Below are 15,971 nucleotides of genomic sequence, written 5' to 3'. Positions count from 1 at the left end.
TAAAAAAACCGGAAGTTATTTCTAAGTAGAGTGAGAGTATTGCGTGACGAATTGAATTTCCGAGAAAGACGAGCGGACTTTACACAAAGCCAAATGGTCGCTATACTGCAGTAAACAAAGTTTTGTGGCAAGCAACTGATTCGTATTCATTGAAAGTTCTCTGATATAACCGACAAAAATGGCGAGTCCAGTGAGGGTAATGAAGTTTCACCTTTTTAATTGTGATAACACGTATAGCTTGGACTCAGTGGAAACCTTGTTGCTCAAAATGGCAGACGATCGTAACCTCAGACTATTGGTGGATAAGCGAAAATTTCGCCTTCATGAAATGACGGATGTGTGTGGAAAGACTATTCCAATGCTACAAATGGATTATGCCGTCTTTGTTGTCCATGCGCATGAATCTCGTCTCTCTATCAACGAAGACAACGCTGGTATTGGCTACGCGGAGATCTACAAAACTTTGCTGCGAGCGACAGGTACGGTCGGTCGTCTAACATTAAGGACCTTTAGCAAACCACGACGGCGACGGCAGCGAGTAGGTGGCGAAACAAAAGATCTAATGAGCAGAACAATAGCTCAGCTCGTACGTTTTCGAACTTTGTACATTTCTTAGCCGTCCTCTGCAAAATAACAACGTGAAATCCTCAAAATTACCGAGGTTCGAGAAAGGAAACCTCGACGGCAAATTATCTAAGTTTCCATTTGGAACTCAACACTCTTTCATATGCTATGATGAGGTTAACTTGCGGCGCTGTAAGGGATGGTAGTCACATCCACTCATTCGCGAAATTTCAACCGAAAATATCTCTTCATTTTAAATTCGACGTCTTCTTTGGCGTTGCCGTCTTAACTACTAAAGGTCCCTATTTCAGTATGATAACGATGCCATACTAGTATAAATTCTCATTTGAACTCTTGTCAGTTTTCTTGCAGTAAGTGCCATGATATTTTTGCTTGTCAATCAATATCATTCTTAAATTGTCGGCCATCTATCCAATTACTCAATACTAAGGCTTCAAATGACGAAAAGCGAAAGACGCTAAGATGAAAATATTGCTGTTTTACACATGTTTCAGTTAAATACAAAACGACGCGAACGCAAGATCCGATTAAGTTTGGCTTTTGAATAAGCTGGGAATACATGGCCTGGCATCAGAATAAACCGTTTTAAATGTTCATTACTATAGTATTTAGAATTTGATGACTTTGGACACGGATTTTCGATGCCGGGTAAATGCTATTAAAATAGTTTGGGTTTGACTGATGCAGGAATTTCAGATCAGAGTCCATCGTTACACACCAAAAAATTTCTTTCGAGGAGAACGCTTTGATACTTTGCGGGCTTCCTTTCCTCAGATGTGGCATTTATTTTCATGAAGAAAATCGTCATCTGCATCTCCAATTGTCTTCTCACTAATCCTTTTCACCGATTCATCTGAACTGAGGCCAAAAATAACCACCTCTCCATTTAGGAATTGTATTTTGGTAGAATCTAGTAATGTTTCGGATCGATAAGCATTTAAAGGAAACAAACGACTACAGCGGTGCAAACTCTTTGTGAAAATGTTGATTAGAGCAGAGTGACAAGTGTTCATTCGCTCATACTACCTCTCCCCTATGGGTTGCCTTGAAGAAGTGCAAAACGTTTAAAAAGAAAATTTGTCATCCATTTAAATCCATGATGGATGTGTAACGGTGTGTCTTGTACTTCAAGGAGACAAAGTGTTGATCGTCATTGGTGGCGATGATAATTATAGAGATGAAGACGAGGAAGAACGGTTTGTTATCTCACACTGGGCACGAAGGAAAGTGGCGTCACAGTTTGATGAAGAGTATCTCGATGGAAGAAAAAGCTTCGTTTTCTCTTGGAATAAAGGTCACAGAGAAATCCACGAGAAAGCATTAGAGCACTACCTCGACCCAAGTAAGAAAGGAGAAAAGTTTCAGTATGTGCCAAAATCCATAACAGTAAACATTGCTTCTGGAACCGTTGATGATTCAGACGAGGAAGCAGAACTGCACTTCTTAGAGTTTGGTAAGGAAGAGCTAAAGTTAAGGTATGTGCCAGGATCACAACCTCCTCCCACCACAGATGTTTCAGAAGAGGTATGCGCTTTGATTCAGATTGTTTAGTGGTCATGATTTGCACGTTTTTGCTATCGACTAAATTTGTCTCAACAAGCAATGCGTGAATCATTAGACTAATTTGAAGCTTTAAATCACGCAAACCATACCTGAAACAAAAAAGAGCTGTCCTTGTGCTGTCTGTGACTTCCATTCGCAGTTACTTATATGTTCACTGAAAATACACTGTATGGAAAATTTATCGTAATTTTCTCTGACAGGGCAGTTGGAGTTTAATTTATATATTGTGCCAAGACGGGACGACGAGCATACAGAGAGTGACAGGAACACAGACAGAAAGACAGACAGACCAGATGTATAGCGCATATAAGGACGGACAAACAGACAGGCAGGCAGACATAGCTGGAAACTGAACGAGAGAGGAAGTCGACTGGATGCATGCTTCATTTCCTGTGATAGCTCCAACATTTTTTCAGTTACCAAACTTGTGATTCTTTTGACTTCCTTGATATTTTATTCCCTAGATCCTTTTAATCTTTAACTTCTCGATTCCTGGGTACCCTTATCTCCTGACTGGTTGTTTGTTTCATTTTTCAATTGATCTATTAACCATCTTCCATTGTTTCCCTTCTGTCGTTCCCACCTGGATTCATTCTTCCTAATTTCTTTCTTTCTCATTTGTCAGAATTTTTTGTTTATTCATCCATTTATTCACGTAGGACGTAAGTGATGATGCCAAGAACCCTCTTCTACCTCGAAGTGGAGACGACTCAACCCGAGAGAAACCTAAGAGGAAAGAGGGAAGAAAAAGTAAGCGCAGAATCCAAATCTGGAGATAAATTATTTCTAGGGGCAAAACCTCTCGTTCACGAAGTTGCCTTGTTTATTGCACTTACGAATTGTTAGGGATTAGGGTATCATTTGAGAGGTCCTCTGACCCTGTCCTAACTGAAGAGAGGAAAAGGAAGCGCTGGAATCAGAAAGTTATTTGGCAAATATTGATTTGATTTAGCTAACAAACTTATATCTTAAGGGACTTAATGCAATTGATGCTTTTATGCAAATTATTTTGTCATCTTTTTTTCTATCATAAACTAACCCAGGCTTCTATTGAGCAAGGGCCAAAATCCTTAGTAAGGGTTTTTTCAGTTATTAATGAATCTATTATAATCTAACCTTAATTAGGGATTAGGCCAGATCCATTCAATGCTCAGCCGGAATTTCTCGAGGACACCATTCTGCTAGACACGGTCCTGCGTTTTGGAAAAATCTCCTACAGAGAAGAGGATGTGAAGGCCTGGGATCAGAGGTGGGAGCCATCGGAAAAAGTTGTTCGCCACTTGTTGCAAGTTTGGATGTGTAGACCGCTTGCGAATATTAGATTTGTCGCTACAGCTAACGGTGGGGTATCTTACACTGTGAGACCTCGCAGTTTCTGTTGTGGACTGCGTTTGATCCTTTGGGCGTTCATAATTATCACTATTATCATCATTATTTCTATTATTGTCTATTTCGTTTGATCATTATTATTTTTATCGTTATTAGTATTTTCATTACTATTAATTATGGTGTAAATTGATGAGCCTCATTAAAGATAGTCTGATCACGATGAACGAGAGAGAACAAGGACTGAAGCAAGCAGCACCGTTCAAACAAACTTTTAATAATGAGAAAAAATACATTTTTCCGTCTCTTAATAAACATCACTTGGAAACAATTTTTGTTCACCGAAGAGTGGTTGCGGCGTGGGTCGGAGAAGGTTGTAGTTACAATCAATTTGAGGACGATATTGATGTCAGCACAATCTTCCTTGCCCTTTAGGACCTCAATGGTGTTTCCCTTACTCTTTACTGCGGTTTGTTACATGTATGTCGCTAACTGACAGGTATGAAAATATTACATCGAATGGGTGGGGCTATTTTAACAATTCATAAAGAGTGGCGTTGGGATCAAACCTGGGAGCCATCGGAAAAGTTGTTCGCCACCTGTTGCAAGTTTGGATGTGTAGACCGCTTGCGAATGTCAGATTTGTCGCTACAGCTAACGGTGGGGTATCTTACACTGTTACATGTTTGAATGGTTCAGTGAACGAATTAAGCGATGTACATGTCCAACAAAGGGAACTAGTCAAGCGATGTCCATGTCGAACAAGGTATTGCCTTTTTCGGATGTTTTATTACTTGTATGGAAAATTATCAAGGCGTTTTGAATGGTTCAGGGAACTAGTTAAGCGATGTGCATGTCGAACAAGGGATTGCCTTTTTCGGATGTTTTACTGTACGGGAAAATATTGAGGTGTTTTGAATGGTTCAGAGAGCTAATCATCTAATGTATATTTTGAACAAGGGAATGCCTTGTTTGGATGTGTTAGTGCTTGTAAAGGAAATTTTCAAGGTGTTTTGAATGGCTCAGAGAACGAATCAATTGATGCAGAATCACTTTTGGATTTATTCCTCGTTGGACGTAACTTTAAAAATGACCATTTCTTTATTAAGTACGAACTCGGGATTGATATCATGTAGCCGTGAGTTTTTTCTCGAGTTTCACAGCCTTTCTCAAACTTGAAAACACGAAACGTACTTCTTTGTTCAGAAAAGTAAAAACTGGCATATTAAAGGAAGTGTGTCATGATTGTGAGGTAGCGAACGCGTGTGAAAATACATCACCGGCGTTCGTCCAATCGATCAGAGACACGAACGATAGTACTTCACTGTGTAAATCTCAGTGTTTATGAAATAATTTAATTTACGCCGCACTGTTAGAATAGTAATCTGTACTAATTGTGTATTGCCAGGTATGTAAGCAATTTAATAACTGACAGACGTGTAAACTGAATTTTCGTATTTTAGTAATAATAATGATAAAAATAAAGGTCCTCAATTGACTCAAATTGTTGTGGCGTAGTTCCATCAATCTTGTAGACGCAGCGGCTGAATGGCAAGATCTCTATTCAAGCATCCGCTCGATGTTCTTTTGAGGCAGGGGAGGGTAGGGGTTAACTTGCAATGATTAGCTACATGGTTATGCACTTCAGAGTGGATGGCTTTTATGAGTGCAGATAAAGACTCAAAAAATATGGCTACCTTTGTAAACTGTCATTAGGCGGCTGATAGGAAACTTAAATGTTCAGGGAAATATTTGCTTGATGTGAAAAAAGGACAGTGGGTTTCCTTTATGAATATGAAAAGGGTGGTGCTTTGGTCAGATATGAAACGTGAAAAGGTGAGGATATGCACCAAACCAAACACACACGTGTACACGAATGAAACTGTCTCCTCTATTTCTTATAACTGTATATACCTCCATCCTGCAAAACCAAAAAATTACAATCAAACTTCAGGTTTTAACACCCCCGTCCCCTCCTCCCCCCCATCTTCTGAACGGTGACACATAAAGAACAAAGGTTAGCACAAACAGAACGACAACCTCTGTGTAAACATTATGGCGAAGAGTTGATATCGCGCTTATTTAGCAATTTCCTTTTCTCTGCCTTCGCGCTTAGAGTATTTTCTACTATTGCTGGGAAATTTATAAGTTCCAGTTGGTAATGTATCACTGATGCCGGAAACTGAAGCTCAGGGTAATTCATCTCGCCCAGGATAATGCAATATTTGGACAAAATACAAATAGCCTTGTAGATATTTTCAAATATGGTTATGCCGGCGGCTAGCATACTTCTGAAAAGTTTTTAGTTCTTTTGCCTTTTCGCACCTTTTATTGCAGTGAGCTTTCTCCATTTCGGAGAATGCACAGTGATATAGCCCAAGACGTTTCATGACACTTGATTGTACTCTCAATGCCACCCTGTACCTGCTGCTTTGTTTTGTCGTGTGTGACAAAAATGGCTCTTAGCCACTTCTGTTTCCAGAATTGAAAGGATTTTAAATAGTTAGATATATACGATTTATTCGTATTTTATCTCTGGTTCCATCAAAGGATTACATGCCTTTGGCTTAAGCGTCACCAAAAAGTTAATGTTAAATCCCGGGTAACGCAATATTCTCGGAAATCATTTTCGTGGAATGACAAACGAATGGACTTTGTTCGGCTGCATTCAAGACAGATGGCCCTTACTGTTCGCTTTTTAACTGTTACGAAAGAAAAATACCATGGAAATGAAAGGAAATTCTACCAACATTTATCTTTTTAACTGCGATAATACTTGCAGTTTGGATCCAATAGAATCCTTGCTACTAGCCGTGCAAAACGACGTGAAGATGCGGTTTGCTGTAGACAAGCGCATTTTTCGGTTGCGCGAAATGTCAGAGATGTGCGAGAATATTATTCCTGAACTGCAGATGGATTATGCTATTTTTGCTGTTCATGCCCGAGAATCGCGTCTCTCAATCAACGAAGACAATGCTGGAATTGGTTTCGCAAGGATCTACAGAGCTTTACTGAAAGTAACTGGTGAGTAAAAAAGATCGAGTTCATAGGGTTTTCTACAATATCGTGTCAAGCCATAAAATCTTACCATTTCCTAATTTTTGACGATTCATAGTCAAAAGGCTTAAACGTTTTTTATGTCCCTGATTAAACCAACCATTCTGAGAATTAGTGTTGCGTAAAACTTATGCCTTAATTTGTTGTTCGTATTTTTACTCCGAGAAGAACACAAAGCAATCAATCCAAACATACAATGGCCTGTCAGTCTCTCAAGGTGATCGAGTTTTTCCACTTTTACTTGGACAATGAAAGTTCGCTTTTCAAAGCTAGTTTCTCATTGTTATCACTCTCGCTTTGCAGCAAGCGACTGGTAGGTCGACTGTAAGCATTGAAATAAGTACAGTGATGTTTGTGCAGCGATAAATAATCAAAATAATGCGGAACATTTATTCCGAGAAGCAACATGGTTCTCGATTGCATGCAATGCCGAATTGTCCTGTTCTCTGGCATTTGGGGGAAATTATGTCAATTGAGTCAAACTGATGTTACTACATTTAGCTTAAGGAAAGATGCAAAATGTCCCATATACTTCCTCTGAAAGTGTATGCAAGCTCGAGATAACAAAGTTCAGATCAGAGTTCACCTTGATATGAACAGTAACTGACGTTAACAACGTTAGCCTCTCAGCCTCACCGTAATGATTCTCGAGAGAAGAAAAACGTCTTCATCTTCATAAAAAATGAAGAAATGTTTTAACTTCACGTGCTACCAGTTGAGACACGTTATATGCCAAAGGAGTTTCCTCTCGGTCTCTTACCCATTCACTTGTCTTTTTTTTTATTTGTTTTGGTTTTTTAACGAATAAGTTATTTTTTCATGATACTAGTAATTCTGGTAAGCTTGCAGACAGTAGCGTCAAATATTTACAGACAATTTTTCTGGATGAGTAACGTGGTATAAAAAACTGTCATTTCCAAATATTCCACCTTGTGTATTTTTACCCAAATAATACTGCCTTTCTTCCAAACGTTCTATTGGTGGGATCCAATCGAAGAGGGCAATCACGTGCAAAGTGAGACATTAACGATTATCAAACCTTGACCAATGTGTAAACTGCCCTTCAACAGTGAAAACCACTACCACTTCAGTATCAGTATAACTCGTTTAGAATAGTAAGGTGTAATACAGTGTCTTCTATTTAAAGGAAATAAAGTATTGATCATCATTGGTGGGGATGATGAATACAGAGATGAAAACGAAGAAGAACAGGTTGTAATATCACGCTGGGCACGAAGGAAAGTGGAGTCACAGTTTGATAAGGAGTATCTCGATGGAAGAAAAAGCTTCATTTTTTCTTGGAACAAAAGTCACAGAGAAATCCACGAGGAAGCATTAAAGCACTACCTCGACCCAAGTAGGAAAGGAAAAAAGTTTCAGTATGTGCCAAAACAAAAGCCAACAACCTTTCCTCCACCAGTCAATGATTCTCCAGACAAGGTTTGACCGTTTTTTGTCTTTATTTGTTTAACCCTTTAACTCCCATGAGTGACCAAAGCAGAATTTCTCCTTACTATATCGATACAACATTAAGCAGACAATTGATGAGAATAAAGAAACAGATTAATTAGGGGATTATTAGTAGATCCAATACCAAAAACTCCAAACTAACATCACTAGAACTATATAGCAGACAGTTGGGAGATTAACTAATGAGATCTTGGGAGTTAAAGGATGATCAAGCATGCATCCGGCTCAAGACACACATAATGTAATATCAAGAGGAGAGGTAGCATCTAGTGCCACACAACGATGAGATCAAAGTTCGTTTATGGTTGTACCCTCTGATGGTAACCTATAACCTTATTTCGACATTTGTTTATAACGCATCCACCCTGAATTATTTACAAATTGAAAACTTAGAGAAGTGGAAGAGAGCAATTATTAGCTTACTACTCCTTAGATTACTATTCGGGTTGTGGAATTGCATTTTAGAGTCATCAAGTCTATTCATTGGTGTCCACTCTTCCATTATTCTCAATGTAAGTAGTAGATAGGCATGTTGCAATACCGAGTTAAAGTGTTTAAAACCTCTAAAACATGTTGAGTCAAGATTCCTGTATTTGTTCATCAAGCCAATCTGGAGTCCCATATGTGGTTTATTCATTCATTCATTCACATTCTTTCGTTCCCTCTAATCTTGTTCCTCCTAAATCATTTGTGCTTCTCATTCAAGTTTGTTGAACGCTTTCTTTCATGTATCCTGCAGAACGGTATTTCTGGTGATGATGTACCTCCTCAAGGAGGAAGAACCCAAAGAAGGCCCACAGGCCAAGAAAGAGAAAAATGTGAGTCAACTATTTTACTTAAAGAATCCATTTCTTGTGATAAAATCATTTCTCAGAGGCTGAACACTTATTTTGGAGGCAGTGTACTTTATCAAACGAATAATTTGGTTCAGATTAAATATTTACTTATTTTAATATTTACTTTCCATACCTTGTGACATTGCATATCAACCATGGTTGTGAGCTCTCCGACACAAACTCTACGCTCTACACCAGTCTCGAGTCCCTAAAGGGTCCCAAAAATCTTTAAGTTTAATTTTAGAAGCCACAAGCTCTCATCCTTTGTCCAGTTCCCAAGCACCAAATTGCGTAACCTCAACCTTACCTTCTCAGTATTGGGCGAGGGCTGAAACCTTCAGTAAGGGTTATTAATATTTATTTATTTATTTATATATTCAGAAATCTATTTTAATCTAGCCTTAGGGCCCAGGCCAGATCCTACTGATTCCCGACCGGAATTTCGCGAAGGTACCGAACTGCTGGACACACTCGTACGTTTTGGGAGAATCTCGTATAAGAAAGAGGACGTGAGGGTCTGGGACCGCATATGGAAGCCGTCTGGAACAACTGTTCACCACCTGTCGAAAGATTGGATGTTTACACCTCTTGCAAATGTTAGATTTGTCGCTTCAGCTAACGGTGGGGTCTCTTACAGTGTGCGACCTCAGAGTATTTGTAGTTGGGCGAGCATACTGTGTTGTTTAAAGTTAGTCTGGAATTTCCTTGCTTGGATTTGGTCTTGCATACTGTGGATTTTAGTAGCAGTATGTGAATGGCTTGGAAAAAAATGATGGATAAAAGTCGCTGTCCATAAAAATTATAAACATTTGGGCCTATGGACCTAGTTAAACCTGATTAAACCTAATTAAACCTAATTTCAAATTTTATTGCAATTCATCAAGTCAAGTTCAAACTACAGTCGAACTTCCTCTTTAAGACATCTATTCATATATTCATATTGGACAGCTTCATATATTCCGATCGTATTCTGGCATGCTTTCTTCTAAAACAAACCTCTGTAATATGCAATCTCTTTAATACGGTAAAAGGGAACATTAAATCTCAGCTCAGAGTTGCCGTAATTATGTAAAACAACCTCCTGTTTTCAGTTATATGCTAAATACTAACGATTTATTTACCAGAGCTGAGCCTTACAAAAGTTAACACTGTTGCAATTAGTAACCAATTAAGATAAAAATTTCTAAATGAAAAAAAAATTCGAAAAGAAACGAAAACTATTCATACACTTGGCAGGAAATAGGTACTGCTTATTAATGATAAAATAAATGCATTTGTACGCCTGTTTCTAGATACAGGACATTTTGAAATTCGAAGTAACGTCACCATAATGACCCAAACGAAGCGGACACCCTTCCAATACAGCTATTTTTCATATTTTTTTAAAATGTCGTGGCCATATCAGCTTTACTTAGGTTTGATTGTGTATGCTCTTTGCTTTGTCCTTTTGTGTCCGATATTCGAGAGCTTTACCTGTACCTCAAGATAGGCAACGGAAAGCAATTAGCGATGGGCGATCTCTGTTTTATTTGTTTTCAAATTTTACAGGGTATCAAATCACGTCAAAATTTAAAAATAAAATCATGGTTTTTGTAATGGATGGCCTAGGAAAGGATATTATAATTGTCGAGCGTTAGGAGAAATAGAAACAGTCTCTGAATATGTGAAAAATGTATTTTGCTGAAACAGTTCTGTTACCTATATTCACACTTTTAACGGCTCAGTTTTACCTTCATTCGTCATCTCATTCGTAATTTGCATTGTTATTTTATCTGTTAGTTATGTTTAGTAAAGGTAATCACATGATTTCGAGTGCAATTTGAAATAAATAAGCCCGAGTAAATTTTTTCAAACACTAACGAAATTGCACGAGCCCGTAGGGCAGGTGCAATTTGTAGTCTTTGAAAAAATTTTCAGTGCTTATTTGTTCCAAATTGCACGAGAAAAATCATGTGATTGCGTATTAATAACATACATAAAAAAATACGAGATAGCTTATCATAATTATGCAGAAGCAAAGCGCGCTCATCAAATGCAAAAATAATTTATTCAAACCCTACAAGTGACACTGTGCGTTCGGTCAAAACAACCGCCTACGATCAAAACAATAATATACCACGATATTTTCACATCTTAAGTATAGGTAATCATATGATTTCGAGTGCAATTTGGAATAAATAAGCACGAGTCAATTTTTTCAAGGACATACAAAATTGGACTGAATTAACCCTCTTCCCCATTGAATTACCTGAAAACTACATTTATCTTAACCAATCAGACCTAAGTAATTTTTTCATGTATGTGATTTTAATCGTAATTAGCTGGATTTAGTTAGTTAGGAGATGAAGAACCTCGTAGGATGGATACATTTTCAAAAACTGTTTTATTATTTCTTTTTTTATTTTTATTAACTGATTTCCTAACGATCGAGTGCCTTGGAAACACAGATTTTTAATATTTTGTGGAAATATCTGTTGCGTGTTTTCACAGTTTAAATCAGTTAGGATTTCATCCCTTTATTCCTATATTTGTTTGCATACCTCAGTCCAAGGTTCCAACATCCTATTTTCCCAGTAAGGAATTAATCAAACCAGGGGGAATGGAAATTGACGTCGACACTCTAAGCGGTCGAAATGTCTCTGGTCTGTTTGATAGTAAAGTTAAGGTCCAAAAATCTAGCATTTTATATCATCCCCTTAACTGAACGCCTCCAAGTAAGAGAGCGGGATGGACAGCATCGACCTCAGATATCACGACCTGATTTGTTATGCTCTGATTTCGTGTTGTTTATCGTGCTCGTCCATGCATGCAATACTGACAAGAGAGCGACCGTTTCCGAGACATTTTCAACCAAAGGTCATATTCGCTTGATTAATTGTCTTATCTTTCGAAGAAATCGTAGCTTTTAATTGCAATAAGCTTCCTCTCTTTAGAAAGCTGTCGGTGATTTGGTGACAGATGTATGGTGTTACATGTGACTGAAATCTGTATTCTTGAGTGAACTTGTTGTTTTGTTCGCGACAAAGCTAATGAAGACGTTTGAGGAATAATGACAAAAATTGAAACTCTTCGCCTCGGGTAATTAGCCGCTCTTACCCTTCCAGCTGCAAGTATTTAAATAAACTAAAAATTTAACTTTCATATTTTTTGTAGTTACTGGTTTCAGTTGAGGATTTGAAAAAGTAAAAATAAAAAGAAAAATGTTGTGTCCACGTGCAGTTGCCGTACACGTCATCAAGAGGTTCGGTTACAAATGGGAGTAACGCAACATTCTAAGAATTCGTATTCCGGGAACGACAATCAAAGAGACTTTGTTCGGCTGTGTTCGAGAAGGGTTTACTTTCCTGTTCGTTGGTAAAATCATTCCAAAGAAAAGTGCCATGGATACTAAAGGAAAGCCGGCCAACATCTATCTTTTTAACTGCGATAGTACTTGTAATTTGGATCCAATAGAATCCTTGCTACTAACCGTGCAAAACGACGTGAAGATGCGGTTTACTGTACACAAGCTTAATTTTCGACTGAGTGAAATGTCAGAGATAAGCAAGACAGTCATTCCCGGACTACAAATGGATTTTGCTGTTTTTGCTGTCCTTGCCCATGAATCACGGCTCTCGATCAACGAAGACAATGCTGGAATTGGTTACGCAAGTCTCTACAGAGCTTTAAAGAGAGCGTCTGGTGAGTCGAAACGATTGAGTAGATAGTGTTTTGCATCAGATCTTTTCAGAGCGATAACGATACACTTTTTCCTTTTTATGACGATATATACTCTCTGAAGAGGTTAAATGTCTTTTCAGTCCCGGATAAAAAAACGATACATCGATTCTAAAAATTGTGGCTGTGTGGCATTTGTAATGCTTCTATTTATTATTCGTATTTTTGTTCGTGAGAAACATTAACTGGCGTTTATCTCTTAAGGAAGTCGAGTTTTCAATTTTATTTTCTTGATGAAAGAAAAGACGCGAATCATTGGTCCGATTAACTTTCAAAGCTTGCTGCTCAGTATTAACTCTCTCGCTTTCGTGGAAAACACTTGGTTGTGTCTACGTTGGGACTAACCAAAAGCGGAAGTTACTTCCGACCTCGCTTCGAGTTTCACTTTCACAAACCGTTCTATGATTCACGGTTTCTCGGAAGGAACTTGGATGTCTGAAAATAATAGAGAAAAAATTGTATAAGTATTTGTTAAGGCATGCTTAGGAGGAGAAAAAGCATTCAATTCCGCTGAAAACTCGTTTTATTGGGTATTGCTATATTCAGATATGGATATCCGATAGATGTGATGGTAGCTTTTTCGGTAAAATTACATGCAATTTTTAGTTCAGTGATTTTAATGATGACAGTGATACAATAAATTAAATAAAATTATTTTTTTGCGCGTGTGTGTGTCCAACTGGGAGAGAGGTCTCTACCCTCAGCATCGATCGTTGACTCATAACAGTTTTCAAATTAATTGATTCATTTTGTTATCCAAGGTGGCAAGGTGTTGATAGTCATCGGTGGAGACAACAGCTACAAAGATACAGACGAGGAAGACAGATTTGTGATCTCGCGTTGGGCACGTAGAAAAGTGGCCTCGCAGTTCGGGGAGGAAGATCTTGACGGAAGACAGAGCTTCATCTTTTCCTGGGACAAGTATTACAGGGAAATCCATGAGAAAGCATTGCTGCATTACTTTGATCCCAGCAAAACAGGAAAGAAGTTTGAATACCAGCCGAAACCAAAGCCACCACCAAAGCCAGTGCCACAGCCAGAGCCGATTCCTCAGGAAGTATGAGAAAATTGAATGAGCTTTTTTGTATAAATAAAATAATTATTTGGTGTCATGAGAAAGGAGTATAGTTATTCACCAAGAGAACATCTTAGTTAAACAGTCAGCAAAAAAATATCGTTTAATACCATCGAGTGATTACAAAATGTCACCCATAATCATAGGGTCCTGATCAAAGTCAGCAAAAAGTTGCTCTCGTCTTGTCATAGACTTCTAGCAATCTAGGTCCTCATTTATCACCACTCGCTCTTTAGAATTCTCATTTCGTTGGTTTGCTCGATTATTTGCTTTCCCTATCCAATAATTTTTTTCCTATCAGCTTTTAGAGCATGGAGAAACGAAAGTTGACGTGGAAGAATCAGGTCCGTATCCAGGTATAATAAGTAAATGTAATCAAATTACGACAGTCATTGGCAGCTAGTTTTGGAAACAGCTGAAGGCGAAACTTTTGTAAAACTATGCGTAAATTTCCGCGTACCCAGGTGTTCGTAATGATAACATCGAAGTGCTCGATTCATACGGTTTTTACACTTGTTTAAAATGAAATTTTATATACATGTAAAATCTACCGTATAATTGGCATACGAAAAAAGAATTCGAAAAGCTGGTAAAACATTACATCAATGGCTCACAGTACTTTCAAATGCTTCTCTTTTTTTAAATAATCGAGGCCAACATGAGAAAAATCAGACTTTACGCCCACTTTTAAAATGTTGACAATGTTTTCTGAACCAAGACAAACGACCCGTGTTTTAAAATTCAGTTAACCTCCATCTTGTTGTAACCTTTCGTACATCATTCCTCTCTAAACTAACCTTTGCTTCTTGATTTGGACCTTCAGGCCCGTTGCACTACCCAGAGGGCACTGTCCTGCTAGAAACTCTGGTTCGCTATGGTAGGATCTCTTTCAAGGACGGTGACGTTATGATCTGGCACCAACAATGGAAACCGTCCGAGAGGACCATACTGGACATAGCACGAGATTGGGGAACAGTCCCTGAAGTTAAAGTGCAATTTAGATCTCTTGGTTCCGGTAATGTCACTTACACCGTTTCTAAGGTTCAGCCGCGTCTTTGGGCGAGCTTGTTTGAACGGTGTAAGAAGCAACCACAGATCGCTATTTTAATTCTTCTCATTGTGGCGTTGTTTATAGGAAGAACAAGACACACACAGGTGAAGTAACACAGGTCTATTTAATCGATGTCCGACGAACTCTACAAAACCGGAAAGCATGGTCTCTAAAGTTTTGTTGCCATGGTAGTTATGACGTAAATGCGGACCGGAAGTAAATAGAACAATAAACATCGATATCGTTACACTGGGCACTTATTGTATTTGGAGGTTAGCTCCGGTTTATAACCGACCGAGAATGCCTGATCAGTAGGGACAGTATTAGAGTACTTTTAAAACAGTTTGAAGATTATGTTGTGTAGATGTTGAAATATTATAACAGTTTTTCGTTTGAACTGTCAGAACCCCAGACAGATTTAAGTCTACATTAAAAACAGTGCACAGGAAAATTAACCTTTCGTTCTTCTACATAGCTAAACCTAGAAAACAGATCTTAACTTAGAGGGTTCCTAGAAAAGATTTGGTCAGATATACAAACAATCTGATTTGTCGACTATTTCCCACTTTTGTTGCTTACTTTCATCCGAGGTTAATATGTTATATGGGGTGAGATTAGCTAAACCTGGTATTCCTGCGAACACAAACCAGATTTACCAACACAATGTACTGGCTTTGGGAATTCATGAAGTTATTCTTTCAAGTTTACTGCTCAGCACAGTGATGAGCTCCGACAGAATCGGCTGTAAGGCCTCTAAGCTGCCTGTCCTTCGAAATTTTTGTTTCATGACTTCAGTACTGTAGTATACCTTTTTCACTTTATTGAAAAATTTAAAATGTAATTTCGAGTGTAATTGGTAATTTTCAAGAGAATATTGTCAGTTTTAAGTTGTTATGGCAAAAAACAATTCAATTAGGATTACAAAAAACGGTTTTTGTTTTGTGAAGTCAAAGTAAGCAATCAGCTGATTTCTTTATGACTTGATTCACGGAAGTTCTACTGTAGCTATTAAAGCTAATATACCTTTATTTTTACCTTTGGGGAAAAATAATTTTCTGTTGTTGTAGTTTTTTTTATTATCATTACTAACCGACTATTTTCAACATTAGATATTTTATCAGGTTTTTTTCTTTCCTGTGATAAGTTATCATTATAGGTGTTCACATCATGATCATCGACTATGTTATCCAAGTTGTTCAAAAAACATAAAACAATGATGGAGGTCTAAAGGAAGATTAAAATGGACGTTACACATACAATGGACATGATTTAGCATTGCAATTTCTCTTCT

General features: G+C 38.0%; 3 protein-coding genes across 6 annotated transcripts; all 3 read left to right on the top strand.

Moving 5' to 3' along the window:
• The first annotated feature begins 43 nt into the window (after positions 1-43).
• LOC149044444 (uncharacterized) lies at positions 44-4,978 on the top strand. 2 transcript variants are annotated; one of them, XR_016187340.1, is made up of 5 exons: positions 44-479; positions 1,718-2,109; positions 2,808-2,898; positions 3,274-4,240; positions 4,340-4,978. XR_016187340.1 is itself a non-coding variant. In XM_089208450.1 (4 exons), the coding sequence occupies exons 1-4, from the start codon at positions 179-181 to the stop codon at positions 3,606-3,608; spliced, it is 1,119 nt and encodes a 372-aa protein (XP_089064576.1). In that variant the 5' UTR covers positions 44-178; the 3' UTR covers positions 3,609-4,978. The 2 variants fall into 2 exon arrangements, 1 of the variants encoding a protein (XP_089064576.1); XM_089208450.1 differs by having other exon boundaries at positions 3,274-4,978.
• A 935-nt stretch (positions 4,979-5,913) lies between these two features.
• LOC149044443 (uncharacterized) lies at positions 5,914-12,038 on the top strand. Of its 2 annotated transcripts, none has more exons than XM_089208458.1 (4): positions 5,914-6,498; positions 7,679-7,971; positions 8,741-8,819; positions 9,237-12,038. In XM_089208458.1, exons 1-4 carry the CDS (start codon positions 6,198-6,200, stop codon positions 9,608-9,610), a joined length of 1,047 nt encoding a protein of 348 aa, XP_089064584.1. In that variant the 5' UTR covers positions 5,914-6,197; the 3' UTR covers positions 9,611-12,038. The 2 variants fall into 2 exon arrangements, with proteins under 2 accessions (XP_089064584.1, XP_089064585.1); XM_089208459.1 differs by having other exon boundaries at positions 6,085-6,498; positions 9,243-12,038.
• A 67-nt stretch (positions 12,039-12,105) lies between these two features.
• On the top strand, positions 12,106-15,930 carry LOC149044442 (uncharacterized). 2 transcript variants are annotated; one of them, XM_089208466.1, is made up of 5 exons: positions 12,106-12,518; positions 13,316-13,611; positions 13,931-13,985; positions 14,453-14,756; positions 14,905-15,930. In XM_089208466.1, exons 1-5 carry the CDS (start codon positions 12,218-12,220, stop codon positions 14,993-14,995), a joined length of 1,047 nt encoding a protein of 348 aa, XP_089064592.1. In that variant the 5' UTR covers positions 12,106-12,217; the 3' UTR covers positions 14,996-15,930. The 2 variants fall into 2 exon arrangements, with proteins under 2 accessions (XP_089064592.1, XP_089064591.1); XM_089208465.1 differs by having other exon boundaries at positions 13,931-13,973; positions 14,453-14,917.
• Positions 15,931-15,971: the final 41 nt, after the last annotated feature.

Source organism: Pocillopora damicornis, chromosome 6 (genome assembly GCF_964200805.1).
Source record: "Pocillopora damicornis chromosome 6, jaPocDami1.2, whole genome shotgun sequence".
Taxonomy (NCBI): Eukaryota; Metazoa; Cnidaria; class Anthozoa; order Scleractinia; family Pocilloporidae; genus Pocillopora; species Pocillopora damicornis.
This window is presented reverse-complemented; position numbering and strand designations above follow the sequence as displayed.